At 39.5% G+C, this 24,434-nt stretch overlaps 1 protein-coding gene across 1 annotated transcript in view; it reads left to right on the forward strand.

Moving 5' to 3' along the window:
- ELP4 (elongator acetyltransferase complex subunit 4) overlaps positions 1 to 24,434 on the forward strand; it is a 234,116-nt gene that overhangs the window by 35,114 nt on the left and 174,568 nt on the right. The window contains exon 4 of the mRNA XM_055423784.1: positions 17,634 to 17,762. Coding sequence (XP_055279759.1) covers positions 17,634 to 17,762 — 129 coding nt within the window. The remainder of the gene's footprint in view (positions 1 to 17,633; positions 17,763 to 24,434) is intronic.

A 24,434-nucleotide genomic window follows, 5' to 3' on the forward strand; every position in this document is an offset into this window, starting at 1 on the left:
GTGGCAAGAATACACAGGAGAACTGTACAAAAAAGATCTTCACGACCAAGATAGTCACAATAACGTGATCACTGACCTAGAGCCAGACATCTTGGAATGTGAAGTCAAGTGGGCCTTAGAAAGCATCACTACGAACAAAGCTAGTGGAGGTGATGGAATTCCAGTTGAGCTATTTCAAATCTTGAAAGATGATGCTGTGAAAGTGCTGCACTCAATATGCCAGCAAATTTGGAAAACTCAGCAGTGGCCACAGGACTGGAAAAGGTTTCATTCCAATCCCAAATAAAGGGAATGCCAAAGAATGCTCAAACTACTGCACAATTGCACTCATCTCACATGCTAGTCAAGTCATGCTCAAAATTCTCCAAGCCAGGCTTCAGCAATATGTGAACCGTGAACTCCCAGATGTTCAAGCAGGTTTTAGAAAAGGCAGAGGAACCAGAGATCAAATTGCCAACATCCGCTGGATCATGGAGAAAGCAAGAGAGTTCCAGAAAAGCATCTATTTCTGCTTCATTGACTATGCCAAAGCCTTTGACTGTGTGGATCACAATAAACTGTGGAACATTCTGAAAGAGATGGGAATCCCAGACCACCTGACCTGCCTCTTGAGAAACCTGTATGCAGGTCAGGAAGCAACAGTCAGAACTGTACATGGAACAACAGACTGGTTCCAAATAGGAAAAGGAGTGCGTCAAGGCTGTATATTGTCACCTTGCTTATTTAACTTATATGCAGAGTACATCATGAGGAACGCGGGGCTGGAAGAAGCACAAGCTGGAATCAGGATTGCTGGGAGAAATATCAATAATCTCAGATATGCAGATGACACTACCCTTATGGCAGAAAGTGAAGAGGAACTCAGAAGCCTCTTGATGAAAGTGAAAGAGGAGAGTGAAAAGGTTGGCTTGAAGCTCAACATTCAGAAAACAAAGATCATGGCATCTGGTCCCATCACTTCATGGGAAATAGATGGAAAAACAGTGGAAACCGTGTCAGACTTTATTTTTTTGGGCTCCAAAATCACTGCGGATGCTGATTGCAGCCATGAAATTAAAAGACGCTTACTCCTTGGAAGGAAAGTTATGACCAACCTGGATAGTATATTAAAAAGCAGAGACATTACTTTGCCAACCAGGGTCCGTCTAGTCAAGGCTATGGTTTTTCCCGTGGTCATGTATGGATGTGAGAGTTGGACTATGAAGAAAGCTGATCGCCGAAGAATTGATGCTTTTGAACTGTGGTGTTGGAGAAGACTCTTGAGAGTCCCTTGTACCGCCAGGAGATCCAACCAGTCCATTCTAAGGGAGATCAATCCTGGGTGTTCATTGGAAGGACTGATGCTAAAGCTGAAGCTGCAATACTTTGGCCACCTCATGCAATGAGTTGACTCACTGGAAAAGACTCTGATGCTGGGAAAGGTTGGGGGCTGGAGGAGAAGGGGACGACAGAGAATGAGATGGCTGGATGGCATCACCGACTCTGTGGACATGAGTTTGAGTGAACTCCGGGAGTTGGTGATGGACAGGGAGGCCTGGCGTGCTGTGATTCATGGGGTCGCAGAGAGTCGGACACGACTGAGCGACTGAACTGAACTGATAACATGATAAGGATCAGTGGAAGAGTATCAAGAACACTGCTCTGATCTCAGTGGTTTCATTTTCTGTTTTTCAGATTCATATAATTAATGTAGTTTCCAAATCACAGACATCAATTTTGTCCACTTATCTGTCCTTGGGAGTTTAATATGCTGATATGAAAGTGTTTTTCACCATTCTTGTGATATCAGTAATTTTGCTAAATTTATATCCAAGAAATATCTGAAATTGCACCAAGATATTCCCTAATAGGTACTGCATTTAGTTTGGTACAAGATAATTCACTGATTGCTAATCTTAAAATCTGTGAGTTTTAAAAACTTTTCAATGTAGCATCAACTACACCCCAAGATCTTCTGACTTATTCCATTCATCTACATTTCTGAATGCTTTTAACAATTAAAGTCACTCCTCCCCCCATAGTTTTGAATAGTTAAATGAAGATAATCTGGAGAACATACCTTTACTTTGTAAATATTCGGTTTAATATTTAGACTGTTTTTATTTAGATTATGATAATCAGTAATATCTTTGGATTTGTATCTTTTTCAAACTTTCAGAAAATAAACATTTCCTCCCAAACCCCCCATAAATCAACAAAGTAATATACTTACTGATACATGGATAATGCTTAAGTAGCATTAATTATACAGTTACCAAAACCTGCAAGGATCAAAAGATTTTATTTTTAAGAAGGATTTCTCATGCTGCATGGATTATGTTGCTACATAATAGCTCAGTAGTACTTCTGCTGAATTGTAAAATAGCTTAGAGAGGAGTATGATGCCCATAGTTGGTGTAATGCATTGGTAATTAAGAGGGTGGGAGGTTAAGCTTCATTAACTGCTGAGGGATTGTATCTTGGGTTTTATTATGCCCTAGAGAACATAAAAAGTGAGAAGGGTCAAACTGTTGGAATCAGATTTTGCTTGTGCATCTGCCAAAACAAAGACCACAAAATAATAAAGCGGTAAGCACAAAATGACATGAATTGAAAAGGGGAAAACATATATTTACAGCACTTTATGGATAAGGATAAATGTTTCTGGTAAAAAAATAAAATATAAAATATTGGAGCATACTTTGGTATTGCTAGTTTGTAATAATTTTGTTTCTTATAGCTTTTTTTAAAAATAAATAGTTCTTTTTGTCTGAAAGTATTGCCAATTTCTATATTCTTGTTAATTTTCTAACTTAATGTATTTGATTAAAAGAGATATTTTATACTTTCCATACTATCTTCTGTGTGGGACTTATGATGCCTGCTTTTAATTTTTATTTATTGATGTTTATGATCCTCGTTTCCAAATATATGGGAACTGTAAGTACCACATTATAAAAAAGATCCAAAAATGTGATATTCTTTCTCTTAGGAAGCAAAGATATAACAGCCATACATTGTGTTCTGTTGGTGCACTGGGTTAGAAATCAAGACTGGGGATTTTCAAAAATAATGAGGGTGGATGCTGGTCTGTGATTGATAGCTATAATATTTTATTATTAAAGAGCTTATTCTTAGCATTCTCTCAAAATAGACATTTTATCAAAACATCAATCAAATTTTTTGTTTTATTAGATACAGGCATTGCAACAAATGGTAGAGATTACAGATACAGTGATCATCTCTGTTAGGGTCAGTGATTCGAGCAGGGTAGATCGATGATGGCATACTACAAAAATGTTCAGTTCAGTTCAGTTCAGTTCAGTCGCTCAGGGCTTACAAATAAAACAACATATTGAATGTAAACTCTACAGAAATTTCTGAATAACAGAAAACAAAAAGACCAGAGTATTTCTTTTTTTCCAAAAATATCATTTTAGGTATATCTTTAAATCACTCATTTTTCACTAGAAGAGAACAGGAAAATGGATTTCATATTTTATATTCCTTCAGTTGCTCACTATCATGTCATATCTTTAGTTCCTTTCATTTCTTCATGTTTAGTCCTTCGCTTTCTTGTTCTACTTTTTATTCTTTTCCCAGCAGTTCTTTTTTCCTAACAGTCTTCAGTTCAGTTCAATCGCTCAGTCGTGTCCGACTATTTGCGACCCCATGAATCACAGCACGCTAGGCCTCCCTGTCCATCACCAACTCCCGGAGTTCACTCAAACTCATGTCCATGGAGTCGGTGATGCCATCCAGCCATCTCATTCTCCGTCGTCCCCTTCTCCTCCAGCCCCCAATCCCTCCCAGCATCAGAGTCTTTTCCAGTGAGTCAACTCATGGCATGAGGTGGCCAAAGTATTGGAGTTTCAGCTTTAGCATCAGTCCTTCCAATAAACACCCAGAATTGATTTCCTTTAGAATGGACTGGTTGGATCTCCTTGTAGTCCAAGGGACTCTCAAGAGTCTTCTCCAGCACCGCAATTCAAAAGCATCAATTTGGCTGCAGTCCATGGGGTCACTCAGTCGGACACGACTGAGCAACCTCGCTTTCACTTTTCACTTTCACGCATTGGAGAAGAAAATGGCAACCCACTCCAGTGTTCTTGCCTGGAGAATCCCAGGGACGGGGGAGCCTGGTGGGCTGCCGTCTCTGGGGTTGCACAGAGTCGGACACGACTGAAGCAACTTAGCAGCAGCAGCAGCAGCTTTCTTCACAGTCCAACTCTCACGTCATATATGACCACTGGAAAAACCATAGCCTTGACTAGACGGACCTTTGTTGGCAAAGTAATGTCTCTGCTTTTTAATATGCTATCTAGGTTGGTCATAACTTTCCTACCAAGAAGTAAGCGTCTTTTAATTTCATGGCTGCAATCATCATCTGCAGTGATTTTGGAGCCCCAAAAAATAAAGTCTGACATTGTTTCCACTGTTTCCCCATCTATTTCCCATGAAGTGATGGGACCAGATGCCATGATCTTTGTTTTCTGAGTGTTGAGCTTCAAGCCAACCTTTTCACTCTCCTCTTTCACTTTCATCAAGAGGCCTTTTAGTTCCTCTTCACAACAGTCTTATTGAGATGTAATTGACATGTAGCTTTATTATTTTAAGGTATACAATGCAATGATTGGATATATGTATGTACTGTAGAATAATAGTAGAATAAGTTTAGTTAATGTCCATTACCTCACATTTAGAATTTTTTCTTGTAATGAGAACTTATAAGATCTATTTTCTCAGCAGCTTTCAATTATACAGTATTGTTAACTATAGTCACCATGCTATACATTTGTCACATATAGAATTATTTATCTTATAACTAGAAATTTGTACCTTTTGATCACCATCGCCCATTTCCCTGCTTCTGACAACCACCAGTCTGTTCTCTATTTTTGTAAGGTCATATATTTTAGATGCCTCATCTAAATCAGTTATATAGCATTTATCTTTCTCCATCTGACTTATTTCACTTAGCAGGAGGCCCTCAGGTCTACTATATTGTTGCAAATGGGAGAATTTCCTTTTATTTTTTTTAATAGCTGAGTAGTGTTTTATATATATATATAAAATATTTTCTTCATCTTTTGATAGATATTTAGGTTGTTTCTATGCCTTGACTATTGTAAAAAATGCTGCAGTGAACTTGGAGGTACAGGTATCTCTTTGACATATGATTTCATCCCCTTCAGATATATACCTCGAAGTGGAATTGCTAGATCATATGATACTTCTATATTTAATTTTTTGAGGAACTTCCGTACCATTTTCCATAGTGGCTGCACCAGTTTACATTTCTACGAGCAGTTCACATTTTCTCCATTCTCTTTTCTCTACATCCTTCCCAGAACTTGTTTTCTCTTATCTTTTTTATAACAGCCATTCTAAAAGGTATATTAAATAAAATACATTTTTTGAAATTTTATGTTTAATGAAAAATATGTCTAACAATATGTCTAATAATGTGTTCATTAAAAGGTGTTACCAGTTTTTAATTTTTACACTTTCTACCTCTTCATTTCTTTTTTATACTACTGAATTGATCTTCAGATTATTTTATTCAGAAAAGTTGGTGACGGATAAGCTTTTGAAACACTGTATGCCTTTTTAAAACATATTTTGTGCTTAGAGTTAATAGATAATTTTCTGGGATGGAAAATTTCAGGTTTAATATCAGATTTCCTCATATTTTGAAAACATTTTTTTCCTTGTCATTTAAAATCTAGTGTTACTGAAATATCTAATGCAGTCTATCTCTTGGCCGCTAGTAACCTCTAGTTAACAGTTTGCTTTGTCTAGAATTTCACATGTGTGGAGTCATGCGGTATATAATGTTCTGTATCTGGCTTCTTTCATTTATCATAATGATTTTTTGATTAACCATATTCTTATATGTATCAGTAGAGTTTGTTCCTCTAACTAACTTTTTTAGCCATTTACCAGTTGATGGACATTTGGGTTTCCCCTTTTGACTGTTAAATGAAGTTGTGACCATCCATGTACATGTCTTTGTAGGGACATGTTTTCATTTCTCTTTGGCAGATACCTAAGATGATTGCTGGGTCATATTGAAAGTGAATGTTCACTTTTTAGAGAAATTTCCAAAGTCTTCTCTAAAGTAGCTGTGCAGTTTAGATTTCTTACCAGTGGTGTGTAAGAATTCCAGTTGCCTGCTTTCTTTCTAGGGCTTCCCTTGTGGCTCAGATGGTAAAGCATCTGCCTACAATGCGGGAGACCTGGGTTCGATCTGGTGTTACCATATTTTAAATTTTATTTTAACAATTCGAGTACACATATAGTGATAACTCGTGGTTTTAATGTGCATGTTGCTAATCACTAATGGTTGAGGGCATGAAGAGAAAGGGGCAACAGAGGATGAGATGATTGGATGGCATCATCGTCTCAACAGACACAAGTTTGAGCAAGCTCGGGGAGATAGTGAAGGACAGGCATACCTGGTGTGCTGCAGTCCACGGGGTCACAGAGTCGGACACAACTGAGCGACTGAACAGCAATAACAATAATTAATGTTACCAAGCGTCTTTTCTTGTGTTTGCCATCCAGATATCTTTTGGTAGAGTGTCTATTCAACTCTTTTGTCCACCTGTTATTGGACTGTTTGCATTTTTGTCATTGAGTTGTGTGTTCTTTTATATTCTGGATATAAATTCTTTATCAGATAAGTGTTTAGCAAATATCTACTCCCAATCTATAGCTTGTTTCTGTGTTTTCTTAACAGTGTCATTTGAAAAACATTTTTAAAGTTCAATATATTTCAGGCTGTATTTTTGTCCTATTTAAGAAAAATTTGAATCACTCAAAGGTCAGCAAACTTTTCTCTAAAGGACTAGTTAGTAAATGTTTCTAGCTTTGCAGACCTTGTGGTCTCTGCTACAACTACTCAGTTCTGCTATTGTATTACTAAGGCAGACAGTTCCTAAACAAGGAGGATGACTATGTTATAATAAAACTTTGTTTACAAAAACAGGTGACTGGTTGGATTTGGCCCAGTTTGCTGATTCTTAGCATACCTAAAAATCACTGTTATTCTCTTCTGTTGTTTTCTAAAATTTTGTTGTTATCCTGTCTCTATTAAATTGCCTTGGCATCTGTGTAGAAAATCAAGTAAAAAATATGAGTCTCTTCCCTGACTTCCTTTTCTGTTACATTGAATCATATATATCTTAAATGGACTTCATCTTTCTGTTTTTATGTCTTGAAATTAGGTATTTTAAGTCCTAACTTTCTTCTTTTTAAAGTTGTTTTGGCTACTATAGGGCTTATGCATTTCTGAATAAATTTTAGATTCAGCTCAGCAGTTCATATGAAAAAGCTTGCTCGAATATTCTTTTTCTTCTTACTTTCTTCCCTCTGGCCTTTGTTGTTGATAATTTCCCTTACTATCTTCAAGTTCATTGATTTGCAGCCTACTCATGGCATTTCCTTTCTATATTGTTTTGAACCAATTCCTTTAATTTTACTGTTAATTTAATGAAATTGTTGTTTTTAATGAGTTAACTTATAATCCCTGATATTATAAATTATGCTGTTCTTTTCTATCAAATGAGTTTTTATTGGATATCCAAATATACAGATTACTACCTTAAGCAAACCCCTGAAGCACATGCTGGAATCAAGATTGCCAGGAGAAATATCAATAACTTCAGATATGTAGATGATACCACCCTTATGGCAGAAAGTGAAGAGGAACTCAAAAGCCTCTTGATGAAAGTGAAAGAGGAGAGTGAAAAAGTTGGCTTAAAGCTCAGCATTCAGAAAACTAAGATCATGGCATCTGGTCCCATCACTTCATGGGAAATAGATGGGGAAACAGTGGAAACAATGTCAGACTTATTTTTTTGGGGCTCCAAAATCACTGCGAATGCTGATTGCAGCCATGAAATTAAAAGACGCTTACTCCTTGGAAGGAAATTTATGACCAACCTAGACAGCATATTAAAGAGCAGAGACATTACTTTGCCAACAAAGGTCCGTCTAGTCAAGGCTATGGTTTTTCCCTTGGTCATGTATGGATGTGAGAGTTGGACTGTGAAGAAAGCTGATCACCGAAGAATTGATGCTTTTGAAGTGTGGTGTTGGAGAAGACTCTTGAGAGTCCCTTGGACTGCAAGGAGATCCAACCAGTCCATTCTAAAGGAGATCAGTCCTGGGTGTTCATTGGAAGGACTGATTCTGAGGCTGAAGCTCCAAAACTTTGGCCACCTCATGCGAAGAGTTAACTCAGTGGAATTAACTCAGTTTATTAACTCAGTTAACTCAGTGTGATTCAGTGTGATTCATGGGGTCGCAAAGAGTCGGACACGACTGAGTGACTGACCTGAACTGAACTGAAACAACAACATTAAAGCAAAGGAAACAGCAGTAATAAAGACTCAGAGGTAGAGAAGCTCAGGACTTACTGGGTTAGCACACATTGTCCACTTTGTGAGAGAACAGTACGAAAGAAGGTACAAACTACAATCATATCTTCTTTCTGAGATACATAAGGGTCAACTGAGAGCTCTATTGCTACTTGTTGCCCTGAGCCAGGAGAGGGAATTAACTAAGGAAATAATTGTAGAGAAAGTAAGGAGGGGGAAGAGCTGACAGAAAGGGAGGAAAGAAGAATGAAAGACAATAATCTGACTTCATATATACTTTGAGTTTGACATGTAGTTGAGCATTCAGGTAGAATATCCAGAAGGCCGTTAAAAATCTAAATCCAGGGAGTTGGAGAGGAACACCGCTACGAAGGCGTCAGAGTGAAGGCCCCGGACCTTGGGCCAGCCCCCCGAGCCGATGGAGGAAAACGAGGTGGAGAGCAGTAGCGACGCTGCCCCTAGGCCTGGCCGGCCCGAGGAGCCCTTGGAGAGCGAGTTGGGTGTGGGCACCTCGGAAGCCGTGTCGGCCGACAGCAGCGACGCCGCGGCCGCCCCGGGGTCAGCGGAGGCCGACAATTCCGGCGTGGGGCAGAGCTCGGACCGCGGCAGCAGCTCGCTGGAGGAGGTATCTGAGAGCAGCTCCAGCACAGATCCCCTGCCCCATGGCTACCTCCCTGACTCATCTTCTGTTTCCCGCGGGCCAGTGGCAGGGGTGACGGACAGCCCCCCAGCCCTGGTGCACTCCAGTGCACTGCCAGACCCCAACATGCTGGTGTCCGACTGCACGGCTTCTTCCTCAGACCTGGGCTCAGCCATTGACAAGATCATCGAGTCCACCATCGGGCCCGACCTCATCCGGAGCTGCATCACTGTGACCAGTGCGGAGGGCAGCGGGGCCGAGGCCACACGGTACCTGATCCTGCAGGAACCAGACGATGGTGCCCCCATGGCGTCACCGATGTCCAGTTCCACCCTGGCCCATAGCCTGGAAGCCATTGAGGCCCTGGCCGATGGCCCCACATCCACGTCCACGTGCCTGGAGCCACCGGGGTAAGCGCAGGGTGGGCCCAGCTCCCCAGCGCAGCCACCCCTGGGTTCTGGCACCGAGGAGCCGGACTTGTAGAGCCTGGAGGCCATGATGGAGGTGGTGGTGGTGCAGCAGTTCAAGTGCAAGATGTGCCAGTACCGGAGCAGCACCAAGGCCACGCTGTTGCGCCACATGCGGGAGCGGCACTTCCACCCAGCAGCAGCAGCTGGTAAGAAGGGGCGCCCGCCCAAGTGGGGTAGCTCGACCCAGCCCCAGGAAGAAGAGGGCCCAGAAGAGGAAGATGACGACGACATCGTGGATGCTGGTGCCATCGATGACCCGGAGGGTAGGCTCGCAGACCTGCTGCCCTCCCACATCTGCACACACTAAGCTTCCCCCTGGCCCACATGAAGGGCCAGGAAAGAGGAATTGGCACAGGCGCAGCCAGGAGCACCTCCAGCATAAGATAAGAGGAGCTGGGGCTTTGGGACCAGGAGCTTTATGGCAGTTGTCCAGACTGTGCAGTGAGAAACAGCACTGTGTCTGAGGGTCACGTCCTGTCTGTCCAGCAGAAACAGAATGCAAGCCATGTGTGTACGTTTTACTAGCTGTATTAAAAGTAAAAAGATGAATTTAAAGTCAATCATATATTTTATTTACCTATTATGTCTAAAATTTCAGTATGCAATCATTATAAAAAATTAGCAAATTAAAAAAAAAAATCTAAATCCAGAAGTTGCAGAATGATTGGAAACAGATTTGTTAGCCATCATTTATTACACCCTCAAACATTTATTGAATGCTTACTGTGTGCCAGACACTATGTTATAGACTGAATGTTTGTGTTCCCCCAACCCTTCCACCCCCCGCAGGAATATATGTCCTTCTCTCATGCAAAATACATTTAGTCCAACCCCATAACCACTACTGACTGAACCTGTGAAACCAGGCAAGTTAGGTGGTTCCATGGTACAGTGGTGGGACAGGCATAGGAAAGACATTTCAAATCCAAGGGAGAAATCAGAAAGAAGGAATGGATGATGTATCCTAAGCAGGTCTTAAATTTAACAAAGCAAATTTCAAAAGATTTTCAGGCCCAAGAATATGCCTCTTTGGTTCAATCCTTTGGCTCCTAGACACACTGGGGTGGTATTTCATGCCGTTTCAGCTGGTCAGTCACAGTTCAGTCACTAAGTCATGTCCGACTCTTTGTGATCCCATGAGTTGCAGCACACCGGGATTCCATGTCCATCAGCAACTATGCTGTCTAGGTTGGTCATAGCTTTTCTTCCAAGGAGCAAGAGACTTTTAATTTCATGGTTGCAGTGACCATCTGCAGTGATTTTGGAGCCCAAGAAAGTAAAGCAAATCTCTGTTTCCATTGTTTCCCCATCTATTTGCCATGAAGTGATGGGACTGTATGCCATGATCTTCATTTATTGAATGTTGAGTTTTAAGCCAGCTTTTTCACTCTTCTCTTTCACTTTCATCGAGAGGCTCTTTAGTTCCTCTTTGCTTTCTGCCATAAGGGTGGTGTCATCTGCATATCTGAGATTATTGATATTTCTCCTGGCAATATTGATTCCAGCTTGTGCTTCATCCAGCCTGGCATTTCACATTATGTATTCTGCCTATAAGTTAATAAGCAGGGTAACAATATACAACCTTGGTGTACTCCTTTCCCAATTTTGAACCAGTCTATTGTTTCATGGCTGGTACTAACTGTTGCTTCTTGACTTGCATACAGGTTTCATCGGCAGGTAAGGTGGTCTGGTATTCCCATCTCTTAAAGGATTTTCCACAATTTGTTGTGATCCATACAGTCAAAGGCTTTGGCATAGTCAGTGAAGCAGAAGTAGATGTTTTTTCTGGAATTCTCTAGCTTTGCTTTCTCTGAGCATTACTTTGCTAGCATGTGAGATGAGTGCAATTGTCTGGTAGTTTGAACATTCTTTGGCCATGGTAGTTTGCCTTTCTTTGGGATTGGAATGAAAACTGACCTTTTCCAGTCCTGTGGCCACTGCTGTGTTTTCCAAATTTGCTGGCATGTACTGTGAAGCACTTTCCCAGCATCATATTTTAGGATTTGAAATAGCTCACCTGGAATTATATGGTGTCACTGACTCGATGGACATGAGTTGGAGTAAGCTCCGGCAGTTGGTGATGGACAGGGAAGCCTGGCATGCTGCAGTCCATGGGGTCGCAAAGAGTCAGACAGGACTGAGCGACTTAAGTGAACTGAACTGAGCTTTGTACGTACTGATGCTTCCTTAGGCCCACTTGACTTTGTACTCCAGGATGTCTGGCTCTAGGTGAGTGATCACACCATTGTGGTTATTTGGGTCATGAAGATCTTTTTTGTATAGGTCTTCTGTGTATTCTTCCCACCTTAGTATCTTCTTCTTCTTTTAGGTCCAAACAATTTCTGTCCTTTATTGTGCCTGTCTTTGCATGAAACGATCCCTTGGAATCTCTGGTTTTCTTGAAGATATCTCTAGTCTTTCCCATTCTATTGTTTTCCTCTATTTCTTTGCATTCATCACTGAGGAAGGCTTTCATATCTCTCCTTGTTATTCTTTGGAACTCTGCATTCAGATGGATATATCTTTCCTTTTCTCCTTTGCCTTTTGCTTCTCTTCTTTTCTCGGCTATTTGTAAGGCCTCCTCAGACAACCGTTTTACATTTTTCTTTTACTTTTCTTGGGGATGGTTTTAATCACCGCCTCCTGTAGAGTGTTATGAACCTCTGTCCATAGTTCTTCAGTCACTCTTATCAGACCTAATCCGTTAAATCTATATCACTTCCACTGCATAATCGTAAGGGATTTGATTTAGGTCATACCTGAATGGTCTAGTGGTTTTTCTGACTTTCTTCAATTTAAGTATGAATTTTGCAATAAGGAGTTCATGATCTGAGCCAAAGTCAGCTCCTGTCTTGTTTTTGCTGACTGTGTAGAGCTTCTTCATCTTTAGCTGTAAATAATATAATCAGTCTGATTTTAGTATTGACCATCTGGTGATGTACATGTGTAGAGTTGTCTGTTGTATCTTTGGAAGAGGGTGTTTGCAATGACCAGTGCATTCTCTTGGCAAAACTCTGTTAGTCTTTGACCTATTTCATTTTATACTCCAAGGCCACACTTGCCTGTTACTCCAGATATCTCTTGACTTCCTACATTTGGATTCCAGTCCTCTGTGATGAAAAGGATATCTATTTTTGGTATTAGTTCTAGAAGTTCTTATAGGTCCTCGTAGAACCATTCAACTTCAGCTTCTTCAGCATTAGTGGTTGTGGCCTAGACTTGGATTACTGTGATATTGAATAATTTCCCCAGGAAACGAACAGAGATCATTTTGTCATTTTTGAGATTGCACCCAAGTACTGCATTTCAGACCCTTTTGTTGACTATTAGGGCTACTCCTTTTATTCTAAGGGATTCCTGCCCACAGTAGTAGATGTAATGTTCATCTGAATTAAGTTCACCCATTCTGGTCCATTTTAGTTCCCTGATTCCTAAAATGTCGATGTTCACTCTTGCCATCTCCTGTTTGACCACTTCCAATTTACCTTGATTCATGGACCTGACCTTCTAGGTTCCTATGCAGTATTGTTCTTTACAGCATTGGACTTTACTTCCATCACCAGTCATGTCCACAACTGTGCATTGTTTTCGCTTTAGCTCCATCTCTTCATTCTTTCTGGAGTTATTTCTGTACTCTTCTCCAGTAGCATATTGAGCACCTACCAACCTGGGGAGTTCAGCTTTCAGTGTCCTATATTTTTGCCTTTCCATACTGTTCATGGGGTTCTCAAGGCAAGAATAATGAAGTTTTTTGCCATTCCCTTCTCCAGTAGACCTCGTTTTGTCAGAAGTCTCCATCATGACCCATCCATCTTGGGTGCCTCTACATGGCATAGCTCATAGTTTCATTGAGTTAGACAAGGCTGTGATCAGTGTAATCAGTTTGGTTAGTTTTCTCTGATTGTGGTTTTCATTCTGTCTCCCCTTTGATGGATGAGGATAAGAAGCTTGTGGAAGCTTCCTGGTGGGAAGGACAGGCTGTGGGTAAAACTAGGTCTTACCCTGGTAGGTGGGCGTATGTTCAGTAAATCTTTAATCCAATTTTCTGCTGATGGGTGGGGCTGTGCTCCCTCCCTGTAGTTTGGCCTCAGGCCAGACTATGGTAGGGGTAATGGTGGTAATGGGTCCTCCAAAAGAATTTATGCCAGCACACTGGCTCCCAGGACCTTTGCAATCAGTGCCCCTGACCCCGCAGTGGGCCACTGTCGACACACACTTCCACCGAAGACTCCCAAACACTCACAGGCAAGTCTTGCTCAGTCTCTTACGGGGTCACTGCTCCTCTCTCCTGGGTCCTGGTGTGCACAAGGTTTTGTTGTGCTCTCCAAGAGTCTGTTTCCCTGGGATTCTCACCCCTTTTGCTGGATCCCCAAGTTGGAAAATCTGTTGTGGGCCCTAGAACTTTTGCAACATTGCGAGAACTTCTTTGGTATAATTGTGGGTGGTGTATTGGCAGTTCTATAGTGGCGCTAATGGCGACCTCCTCCAAGAGGACTTAGGCCGCATGCCGCGCCTCCCAGGTCTGCTGCAGCCAGAGCTGCTGTCCCTGAGTCAGGTCACCGCTGACCCATGCCTCTGCAGGAGACACTCAAACACTCAAAGGCAGGTCTGACTCAATCCCTTGTCAATCCCTGCTTTCCCTCAGTCCTGGTGTGCACAGGGTTTTGTTTGTGTCCTCCAAGCATCTCTGGCAGTTCTGAGGTTTGATTCTAAAAGCAATTTCGCCCCTCATACCATCTTGTGGGGCTTCTCCTTTGCTCTTAGGTGCAGGGCATCTTTTTTTGTTGGTGTGATTCAGCGTTCTCCTGTCAGTGGTTGTTCAGCAACTAGCTGTGATCTTGGTGTTCTTGCAGGAGAAGATGAGTGCACATCCTTCTACTCCGCCATCTTGTCCACAGATCCTAAATCTAAAACTTTAGAAAAAACTAAAGGAATAAATCTTTATGACTTTGGGTTAGGCAATAGCGTCTTACATGCAGCACCAAAAGTACAAGCAACAAAAGAAAAAAACAGTAAACTGGACTTCATCAAAATTAAAAATATTTTTGCATCAAAACACACTACTGAGAAAGTGAAAAGACAAAACCACAGAATGTGAGGACATATCATATATACGATTAGGGTCTAATACCCAGAATAAATAAAGAATTGTCATAACAACGTAAAGAACCCAGTTAAAAAGTGGGCAAAGGATATGTAGACATATTTCCAAAGAAGATATAGAAGTGAAACTTCTAACACATGAAAAGAAACAACATCATTAACACATGAAAAGAAACAACATCATTAGTCATCAGTGAGATGCAAATCGAAACTTCAATGAGATACTACATCACACCTGCTAGAATAGCTACTTTTTCAATAAAGAAAGAAAAAAATGTTAGAATGTGGGAAAATTGGAACCATCAAACATTGTTGGTAAGAATATAAAATGGTGCAGCCACTGTGGAAAACATTTTTGTAGTTCCTGAAAAAGTTGAACAGATTTACTCTACGACCTAGCAGTTGCTCTCCTAGGTATATATCCCAGAGAATTGGATATATATGTTCACATTAAAACTCAGGCAGGAATATTCATAGCTGCTTTGTCATAACAGCCAAACAGTAGAAACAATCCAGATGTCTACCAGCTGATTAATGGATAAACAAATGTGACATATATACAATCAGTGGAATATTATTCAGTCATAAAATGAAATGCATACAGCAACATGGATGAACCTTGAAAACACCACTCTAAGTGAAATAAACCAGATCCAAAAGGTCGTGTGATATATAATTCTATTTAAATTAACTGTCTAGACTAGACTAATCCATAGGACAGAAAGTAGATTAATGATTTCCAGGACTAGGAGAAGGGGGAATGGGTAGTGACTGCTTAATGAGTGTACTGTTTCTTTTGGGAGTATAGAAAATGTTCTGAAAATAAATAGTGGTAATGGTTGCACAACTCTTAGTATACTAAAATTCACCCAACTGTACTTTAAAATACTTAAAATAATAAATTTTGTTTTATGTGAATTTTATTTCAATTGAAAGTACTTAACATATGCACATATTAATATATGTATATTTATTATTTGTATATATGAAAACATAACCTTTAGATGAATGTTACTAGTTAGAGTGTATTTTCTATATATATTTTGAACATTTTCTTCTTTAGTAATGTTCTTCTTTCATCTATTTTATCAGTACTGAAATTAGAATCATTGTAATTTTCATCTTATAAAAGTTTTTGAAATGGCGAAATGTCCACTGTAGGAGTAGATGCATATTTAATAAGATATATAAGGAAATGCTCACCTATTTTTATACTCTCATCTTGTTTACATGTCTTAGCCATATTAATAAGAGGTCTCTAATATTTTAGGTCTAGTTCTGTAATACTATACACCTTCATATTAGAACATTTCTATTCCAGATTGATATATTTTAACTAATGAGAGACAGTGTGGTATACATTTTAAAAATATATACTGTCTCTTTTGAAAACAATTTTTAATGTTTTTGTTGTTGAGTTATGACCTTTGTTGTAACTGTAATTAAATGTTCCTGTGATTGAAAAAAATACAAATATTTATACTAAATGTTGCCTGATTTTGATAATGCAAAATGTGTGGCTCTGAGTAAAAGTTAGGACAGTGATTTGACTGAATTCTCATAATCAAACATTTATTGAATGCTTGACATGTGACAGGTACCATTCTTTGCACTTACACTTTTAGCTCATTTTTTACTTACAGCAAACCAATGAAGTAAATACAACTATCTACATTTTTCCAGTATTGAATGGAGACGTGTAGAGGTGCTACAGCTGGTCAGGGTAGCCACAGATAGAGCTCTACTGCAAAGTCACGATTTGAATCTGAACAGTCTGGTTGCTGAATTCAAACTTATAACCTCTATGCTATTTTGAACTATACACATATATTTGTTTCCATTGGAAAAAATGTTACGTTGTGTTTTGTAAGACATGAATGCTTTGCTAGGTATGATGTATTCAGTTTTAATGATACAACTAGTGTCTAATACTAACATATATTATAGAGTGAATCCGCTATGAGATCTTTTCGGAGGTTACTAAAATATATGATGGTTACTATAATTTTTAGTTGACACAATTTTAAGCATAAGTAAATTTAATCCTGAAAAGTATAAATTGCAGCTTACACTAATTTATGAAGACATACAAGATTATGTTTACTAATCCAAATGCTCCACTTTATGATTATAGCTGATAAAAAACAAAATTACTGCTTGTGCTTTCCTTCTCAAAAAAATGTGTGTATTCGTCACAAAACAATGTTTTCTATATGTTTCCTTTTAGCCACTCAATAGGTCATTTGGTAGGTCAGCTTCTAAGTAAGGAAAATTGGAATTCTTTGTCTCTTCATTTAATCAGAGATTTTAAATTCTATTTTCATTGTTAAAGTTAGAGTCCTAGGCTTGCAGGTATAAAACTAATGTTTCCATTCCGTCGCTCAGTCGTGTCCGACTCTTTGCGACCCCGTGGACTGTAGCCTACCAGGCTTCTCTGTCCATGGGATTCTCCAGGCAAGAATACTGGAGTGGGTTACCGTTTCCTTCTCCAGGGGATTTTCCCGACCCAGGGATCGAACCCAGGTCTCCCGCATTGGAGGCAGACGCTTTAACCTCTGAGCCACCAGGGAAGCCCTGGGCAAAATAAATGTCTTTATTCTTAGTTGTTACTTCAACCATTATTTTTGTGAATTAGTTTTTTTAAATCTAGAATTACAAACCAGTAAACAGATTACGCACATGCTTTATTTTTACCTTGTGGCAAACATAACAATAATTACATGTAATATAAAAGCGCTAATTCTAGACTTCAAGAGTATAAAAATTTTTTGGTGATCATAGTATCTAGCAACATCTTTTGATTTTTGCTAGTATAAAAATTTGAATTTTTTTTTCAAATTCTAGTTCATTAGTAAAAAGTTAAATTTCACATAATATTGTATAAATCTTTCTCTACTGTAGAAATATCAATATTGACATGATATTATGCTTGGTTGAGTCAATTTTAAAGTGTCAATTTTTGATTTATTGGAAAGTTCTAATATTATGATATAAGAAAATTGTCACTTCTTTTTTTTAACCACAGATGCTTAATAATGTGTCATTCTGTTTTCTTAGAAACTTCCTGCACCATTAATTGATGATAGCTATAAAAAAGAATGCGATGAAGATGTATGCAGTCATAAAACAGAGTCTGACGTTAAGATGAAAATAGCTTGGCGTTACCAGTTATTACCCAAGATGGAGGCAAGTCAATAAACTCTTTCCAAAACTGGCAAATAGATTTGTTTTCATTTTATAGAATCTCTTGTGATATACTTGTTACTCTTTAAATGCAATACAATGTTTATTTGTTTATTTAAATGATTATTTATTTGTAGAGTATCTTATCTAGATGACTTTTGTTCCCAATTTTATTGTAAAATAATTGACATATGTCACTTTGTAACTTTAATGTGTACAGCATGATGGTTTGATTTACATAAGTTGTGAATGATTGCTACAATAGGTTCAGTTAACATCCATCATCCCATGTGGATAAAATGAAAAGAAAAAGGAAAAAATATTTCTCCTTAGAATGCTAGGATTTACTCTCTTAGCTTTCCTATATATTTTTCAGCAGTCTTAGTTACAGTCATCATTATGTACATCATATCTGTAGTAGCTAATTGTTCGGCCACCCAGTCGTGTCCAAGTCTTTGTGACCACATGGACTGCAGCACATCAGGCTTCCCTGTCTCTCACCGTCCCCCGGAGTTTGCCCAAGTTCATGTTCATTGCATCAGTGATGCCATCTCATCCTCTGACGCCCTCTTCTCCTTCTGCCCTCAATCTTTCCCAGCCTCAGGAACTTTTCCAATGAGTTGTCCACATCAGATGATCAAAACACTGGAGCTTCAACTCCAGCATCAGTCCTTCCAGTGAATATTCAGGATTGATCTCCCTTAAGATCGACAGATTTGATCTCCTTGCTGTCTAAGGGACTTTCAGGAGTCTTCTCCAGCACTGCAGTGCGAAGGCATCAACTCTTTGGTGTTCTGCCTTCTTTATGGTCCAGCTCTCACAATCCTATGTGACCACTAGGAAGGCCTTAAGTATACAGACCTTTGTCAGCAGAGAAATGTCTCTGCTTTTCCATACATTGTCTAGGCTTGTCGTTGCTTTCCTGCCAAGAAAGTAATCATCTTCTGATTTCATGGCAGCAGTCACCATCCGCAGTGATTTTGGAGACCAAGAAGAGGATATCTGTCACTATTTCCACATTTTCCCGTTCTGTTTGTCATACAATAATGGAGCCGGATGCCACGATCTGAGTTCTTAGTTTTTTTTAATATTTAGTCTTAAATATTAAGCTCTTTCGTTCTCCTCCTTCACCCTCATCAAGAGGCTCTTTAGTTTCTTTTCACTTTCTGCCATTAGAGTGGTGTCATCCGCATACCTGAGATTGCTGATGTTTCTCCCACCTATCTTGATTCTGGCTTTTAACTCATCAATCCTGGCATTTGTCATGATATGCTCAGCGTATAGGTTAAACAAATGGGGTGACAACAGACAGCCCTGTCGTACTCCTTTCTCGATCTTGAACCAATCCGTTTGTCCATACACGTTTCTAACTGTTGCTTCTTGACCCACATACATGTTTCTCAGGAGACAGGTAAGATGGTCTGGTATTCCCATCTCTCTAAGAACTTTCCACAGTTTGTCATGATCCACACAGTCAAAGGCTTTAGCACAGTCGATGAAACAGAGATAGATGTTTTTCTGAAATTCCTTGCTTTCTGTATAATCCAGCGAATGTCGGCAATTTGACCTCTAGTTCCTTTTTCTTTTCTGTAACCAAGTTCCTTTTTCTTTTCTGTAACCAAGTTGGAAGTTCTTGGTTCACATAATGCTGAAGCCTAGCATGCACGATTTTAAGCATGACCTTACTAGAATGGGAGATGAGTGCAATTATCCAATGGTTATCACATTCTTTGGTACTACCGTTATTGGGAGTTGGGATGAAGATTGACCTTTTCAGTCCTGTGGCCACTGCTGGGTCTTCCGGGTTTGTTGACATAATGAATGCAAAACCTTGACGGCATCCTCCATTAGGGAATTGAATAGTTCTGCTGTAATTTCATTGCATCCACTAGATTTATTAGCAACAGTGCTTCTTAAGACCCACTTGACTTCACACTCCAAAATGTCTGAGTCTGGGTGACTAAGCATACCATCATAGTAATCCAGTTCATTAAGATCTTTTTTATACAGTTCTTCTGTATATTCTTTCCATCTCTTCTTGATCTCTTCAGCATCTACTAGGTCTTTTCAATTTTTATCCTTTATTGTGCCCATCTTTGGGCAGAATGCTTCATTGATGTTTCCAATTTTCCTGAAGAGATCCCTAGTCTTTCCCCTTTAGTTATTTCTTCCATTATTAAGCACTGTTCATTGAAGAAGACATTCTTTTCTCTCCAAGTTATTCTTTGAAACTCTGTGTTTAATTGGATGTATCTTTCCCTCTCTCCCTTGCTTTTTCTTCTCTTTTTTCTTCTGCTATCTGTAAAGCCTTGTGTAACTCAGTGAAGCTATGAACCATGTAGTGCAGGGCCACCCCAGATGGACAGATTATAGCAGAGAGTTCTGACAAAACATGATCTATTGAAGGAGGGAATGGCAGACTACCCTAGTACACTTGCCGTGAGAACCTCATGAACTGGATAAAAGGGCAAAAATATATAACATCAAAAGATGAGTCCCCCAGGTCTTAAAGTGTCCAATATGCTACTGGGGAAGAACAGAGGAGAATTACCAGTAGCCCCAGAATGAATGAAGCGGCTGAGCCAAAGCAGATATGATGCTCAGTTATGTATGTGTCTGGCGACAAAAGTAAAATCTGATGCTTCAAAGAACAGTATTGTATGGGAACCTGGAATGTTAGGTCCATGAATCAAGGAAAACTGTACGTGGTCAAGCAGGAAATGGTAAGAATAAACATTGACATCCTCGGAATCAGTGAACTGAAATGGACAGGAATTGGCGAATTTAACTCAGATGACCATTGTATATACTACTGTGGGGAAGAATCCCATAGAAGACAAAGTAGCCCTCATAATCAACAAAAGAGTCCAAAATACAGTACTTGGGTTCAGCCTCAAAAATTACAGAATGATCTTGGTTCATTTCCAAGGCAAGCCATTCCATGTCACAGTAATCCAAGTTGAGGTCCCTACCAGTGATGAAGAAGCTGAAGTTGACCAGTTCTATGAAGACCTAGAACATCTCCTAGAACTAACACCAAGAAAAAGTGTTCTATTCATCTTTGGGATAGGAATGCAAAAGTAGGAAGTCAAGATATACCTGGAGTCCTGGTAACAGGCAAGTTCAGCCTTGGAGAACAAAATAAAGCAAGGCAAAGACTAACTGAATTCTGCCAAGAGAATGCACTAGTCACAGAAAATACCCTTTTTCAACAAGACAAGAGACAACTTTACACATGGACATCACCAAATGGTCAATATTGAAATCAAATTGATTACAAAACAAGAACTGGAACTGACTGTGGCTTAGATCATCAGCAAAATTCAGCTTAACTAAAGAAAACTAGGAAAAAAGACTAGGCCACCCAGGTATGACTTAAATCCTGTATGAATTAACAGTAGAGCTAACAGATTCAAGGGACTAGATCTAGTTAACAGTGTGCCTGAAGAACTATTGACAGAGGTCCATAACACTATACAGAAGGAGGTGATCAAAACCATCCCAAAGAAAAAGAGGGCAGAAATGGTATGGACCTCACAGAAGCAGAAGATATTGACAAGAGGTGGCAAGAATACACAGAAGAACTATACAGAAAAGATCTTCATGACTGAGATAACCGCGATGCTGTGATCACTCACCCAGAACCAAATATCCTGGAATGCGAAGTCAAGTGGGCCTTAGGAAGCATCAATACAAACCGAGCTAGTGAAGGTGATGGAATTCCAGTTGAGCTATTTCAAATCTTAAAAAGTGATGTTGTGAAAGTGCTACACTCAATATGCGAGCAAATTTGGAAACCTCAGCACTGGCCACAGGACAGTTTTCATTCCAGTCCCAAAGAAGGGCAACGCCAAAGAATGTTCAGACTACCACACAATTGCACTCATCTCACACTCTAGCCAAGTAATGCTCAAAATTTTCCAAGCCAGGCTTCAACAGTACCTGAACCGTGAACTTCCAGATGTTCAAGCTGGATTTAGAAAAGGCAGAGAAACCAGAGATCAAATTGCCAATATCCGTTGGATCACTGAAAAAGCAAGAGAATTCCAGAAAAACATCTACTTCTGCTTTATTGACTACGCCAAAGCCTTTGACTGTGTGGATCACAACAAACTGTGGAACATGCTGAAAGAGATGGGAATACCAGATTACCTGACCTGCCTCCTGAGAAATCTGTGTGCAGGTCAAGAGCAACAGTTAGAACTGGTCCTGGAACAACAGACTAAATACAAATCAGGAAAGGTGTACATCAAGGCTGTATATTGTCACCCTGCTTATTTAACTTATATGCAGAGTACATCATGAGAAATGCTGGGCTGGAAGAAACCCAAGCTGGACTCAAGATTGCCAGGAGAAATATCAATAACCTCAGATATGCAGATGATACTACCCTTATGGCAGAAAGTGAAGAAGAACTAAAGAGCCTCTTGATGAAAGTGAAAGGAGGAGAGTGAAAAAGTTGGCTTAAAACTCAGCATTCAGAAAACTAAGATCATGGCATCTGGTCCTGTCACTTCATGGCAGATAGATGGGGAGACAATGGAAACAGTGACAGACTTTATTTTCTTGGGCTCCAAAATCACTGCAGATAGTGACTGAAGCCATGAAATTGAAAGACACTTGCTCCTTGGAAGAAAAGTTATAACCAACCTAGACAGCATATTAAAAAGCAGAGACATTACTTTGCCAATATAGGTCCATCTAGTCAAAGCTGTGTTTTTTTCCAGTAGTCATGTATGGATGTGAGAGTTGGACTATAAAGAAAACTGAGCGCTGAAGAATTGATGCTTTTAAACTGTGTTGGAGAAGACTCTTGAAAGTCCCTTGGTCTGCAAGGAGATCTAACCAGTCCATCCTAAAGGAAATCAGTCCTGAATATTCATTTGAAGGACTGATGCTGAAGCTGAAACTCCAATACTTTGGCCACCTGATGCGAAGAGCTGACTCATTTGAAAAGACCCTGATGCTGGGAAAGATTGAGGGCAGGAGGTGAAGGGGACGACAGAGGATGAGATGGTTGGATGGCATCACCGACTCAATGGACATGGGTTTGGGTGGTCTCCAGGAATTGGTGATGGACAGGGAGGCCTGGCGTGCTGCGGTTCATGGGGTCGCAAAGAGTTGGACACGACTGAGTGACTGAACTGAACTGAATGACTAGTGTTGTTGGGCATATTCTCATGTACCTGTTGGCCTTTTTAATATCATCTTTGGAAAATGCCTATTCAGATCCTTTCTCCAGTTTTAAATTTTTTTTTTTTTTTAGCTATTGAGTTATATTAGTTTTTAAATACATTTTGGATATTAAGCCCTTATCAGATAAATAGCTTACAAAAATTTTTTCCCAGTCCAAAGGTTGTTTTTTAACTTTGTTGAATGTTTCTTTGGCTGTAAAGATACTTTTTAGTTTGATGTAGTCAACTTGTTTATTTTTTAGCTTGTTGCATATGCTTTAGCTATCAAATCCAAATACATTACCAAGATCCATGTCAAGGAGTTTGAATCCTATGTTTTCTTTTAGGAGTTTCATGATTGCAGGTCTTACATTTAAGTCTTTAATGTGTTTCAAGTTAATTTTTGTGAGTGGAGTAAGATAGGGGTTCATTTTCATTCTTTTACTTTTCAATTTACAGTTATCCCAATGCCATTTATTGAGGAGAAGGTCTTTTCTTTTTTGAATCTTCTTGGCTACCTTGTCAAACATTAGTTGACCATGTATGCTTGGGTTTATTTCTGGGCTTTCAAGTGCGTTCCAATGTTCTATTTGTCTTTATGTCAATATAATACTGTTTTGATTAATATAACTTTTTCATATATTAATATAGCTTAATATAGATATCAAGAAGTGTGTTGCGTCCTACTTTGTTCTTCTTTCTCAAAATTGCTTTGGCTTTTGAGGGTCTTTTGTGGTTTCCTATAACTTTTAGTAGTGTTTTTTCTACTTCTGTAAAAATTGCCATTAGAATCTTGATAAGGATTGTACTGAATCTATGAATCAAGGGTCCTCAACCTCCAGGCCACAGCCTGCTGGTACTGCCTATCAGATCAGGGGTGACATTAGATTAAAAATAAAATGCACAATAAATGTTATATGCTTGAATAATCTGAAATTATCCCTCCCTGACCTGCCCCGGTCCTTGGAAAAATTGTCTTCCACAAAACTGGTCATTGGTGCCAAAAAAGCTGGAGACCACTGCTATAAATGACTTTTGGTAGTATTAACATTTTAACAATATTGATTCCACAATCCATGAACCTTTCCATTTATTTGTATCTTCTTCAGTTTCTTTCATCAATGTCTTATAGTTTTCATAATAGAGATCTTTCATCTCCTTGGTTAAATTTACTTCTAAGTATTTTATTGTTTTTGATGCTATTGTAAATGGAATGATATTTCTGAAAAATTACTGAGCCCCCCATACAAGCCACAGCTACTGAAGCACATGCTGTACAGCAAGAGAAGCCATAGCCTTGAGAAGCCATTGCACCACAACTAGAGAAAGCCCTCACACCAAACAAAGACCCAGCACAACCAAATAAATAAATAAGAAGTAAAGAAATGGGCTCACACATTTAGAAAACAAACAGATAAATAAATGCATGGCAGACTGTCAATCACATTACCTTCCTGCCAACCTCAGACACAGCCTTAGAATTCTCTGTGGAGTGTCTGGG

The sequence above is a fragment of the Moschus berezovskii genome, chromosome 14 (assembly GCF_049115385.1).
Source record: "Moschus berezovskii isolate FMDL1 chromosome 14, NW_MosBer_1.0, whole genome shotgun sequence".
NCBI lineage: Eukaryota > Metazoa > Chordata > Mammalia > Artiodactyla > Moschidae > Moschus > Moschus berezovskii.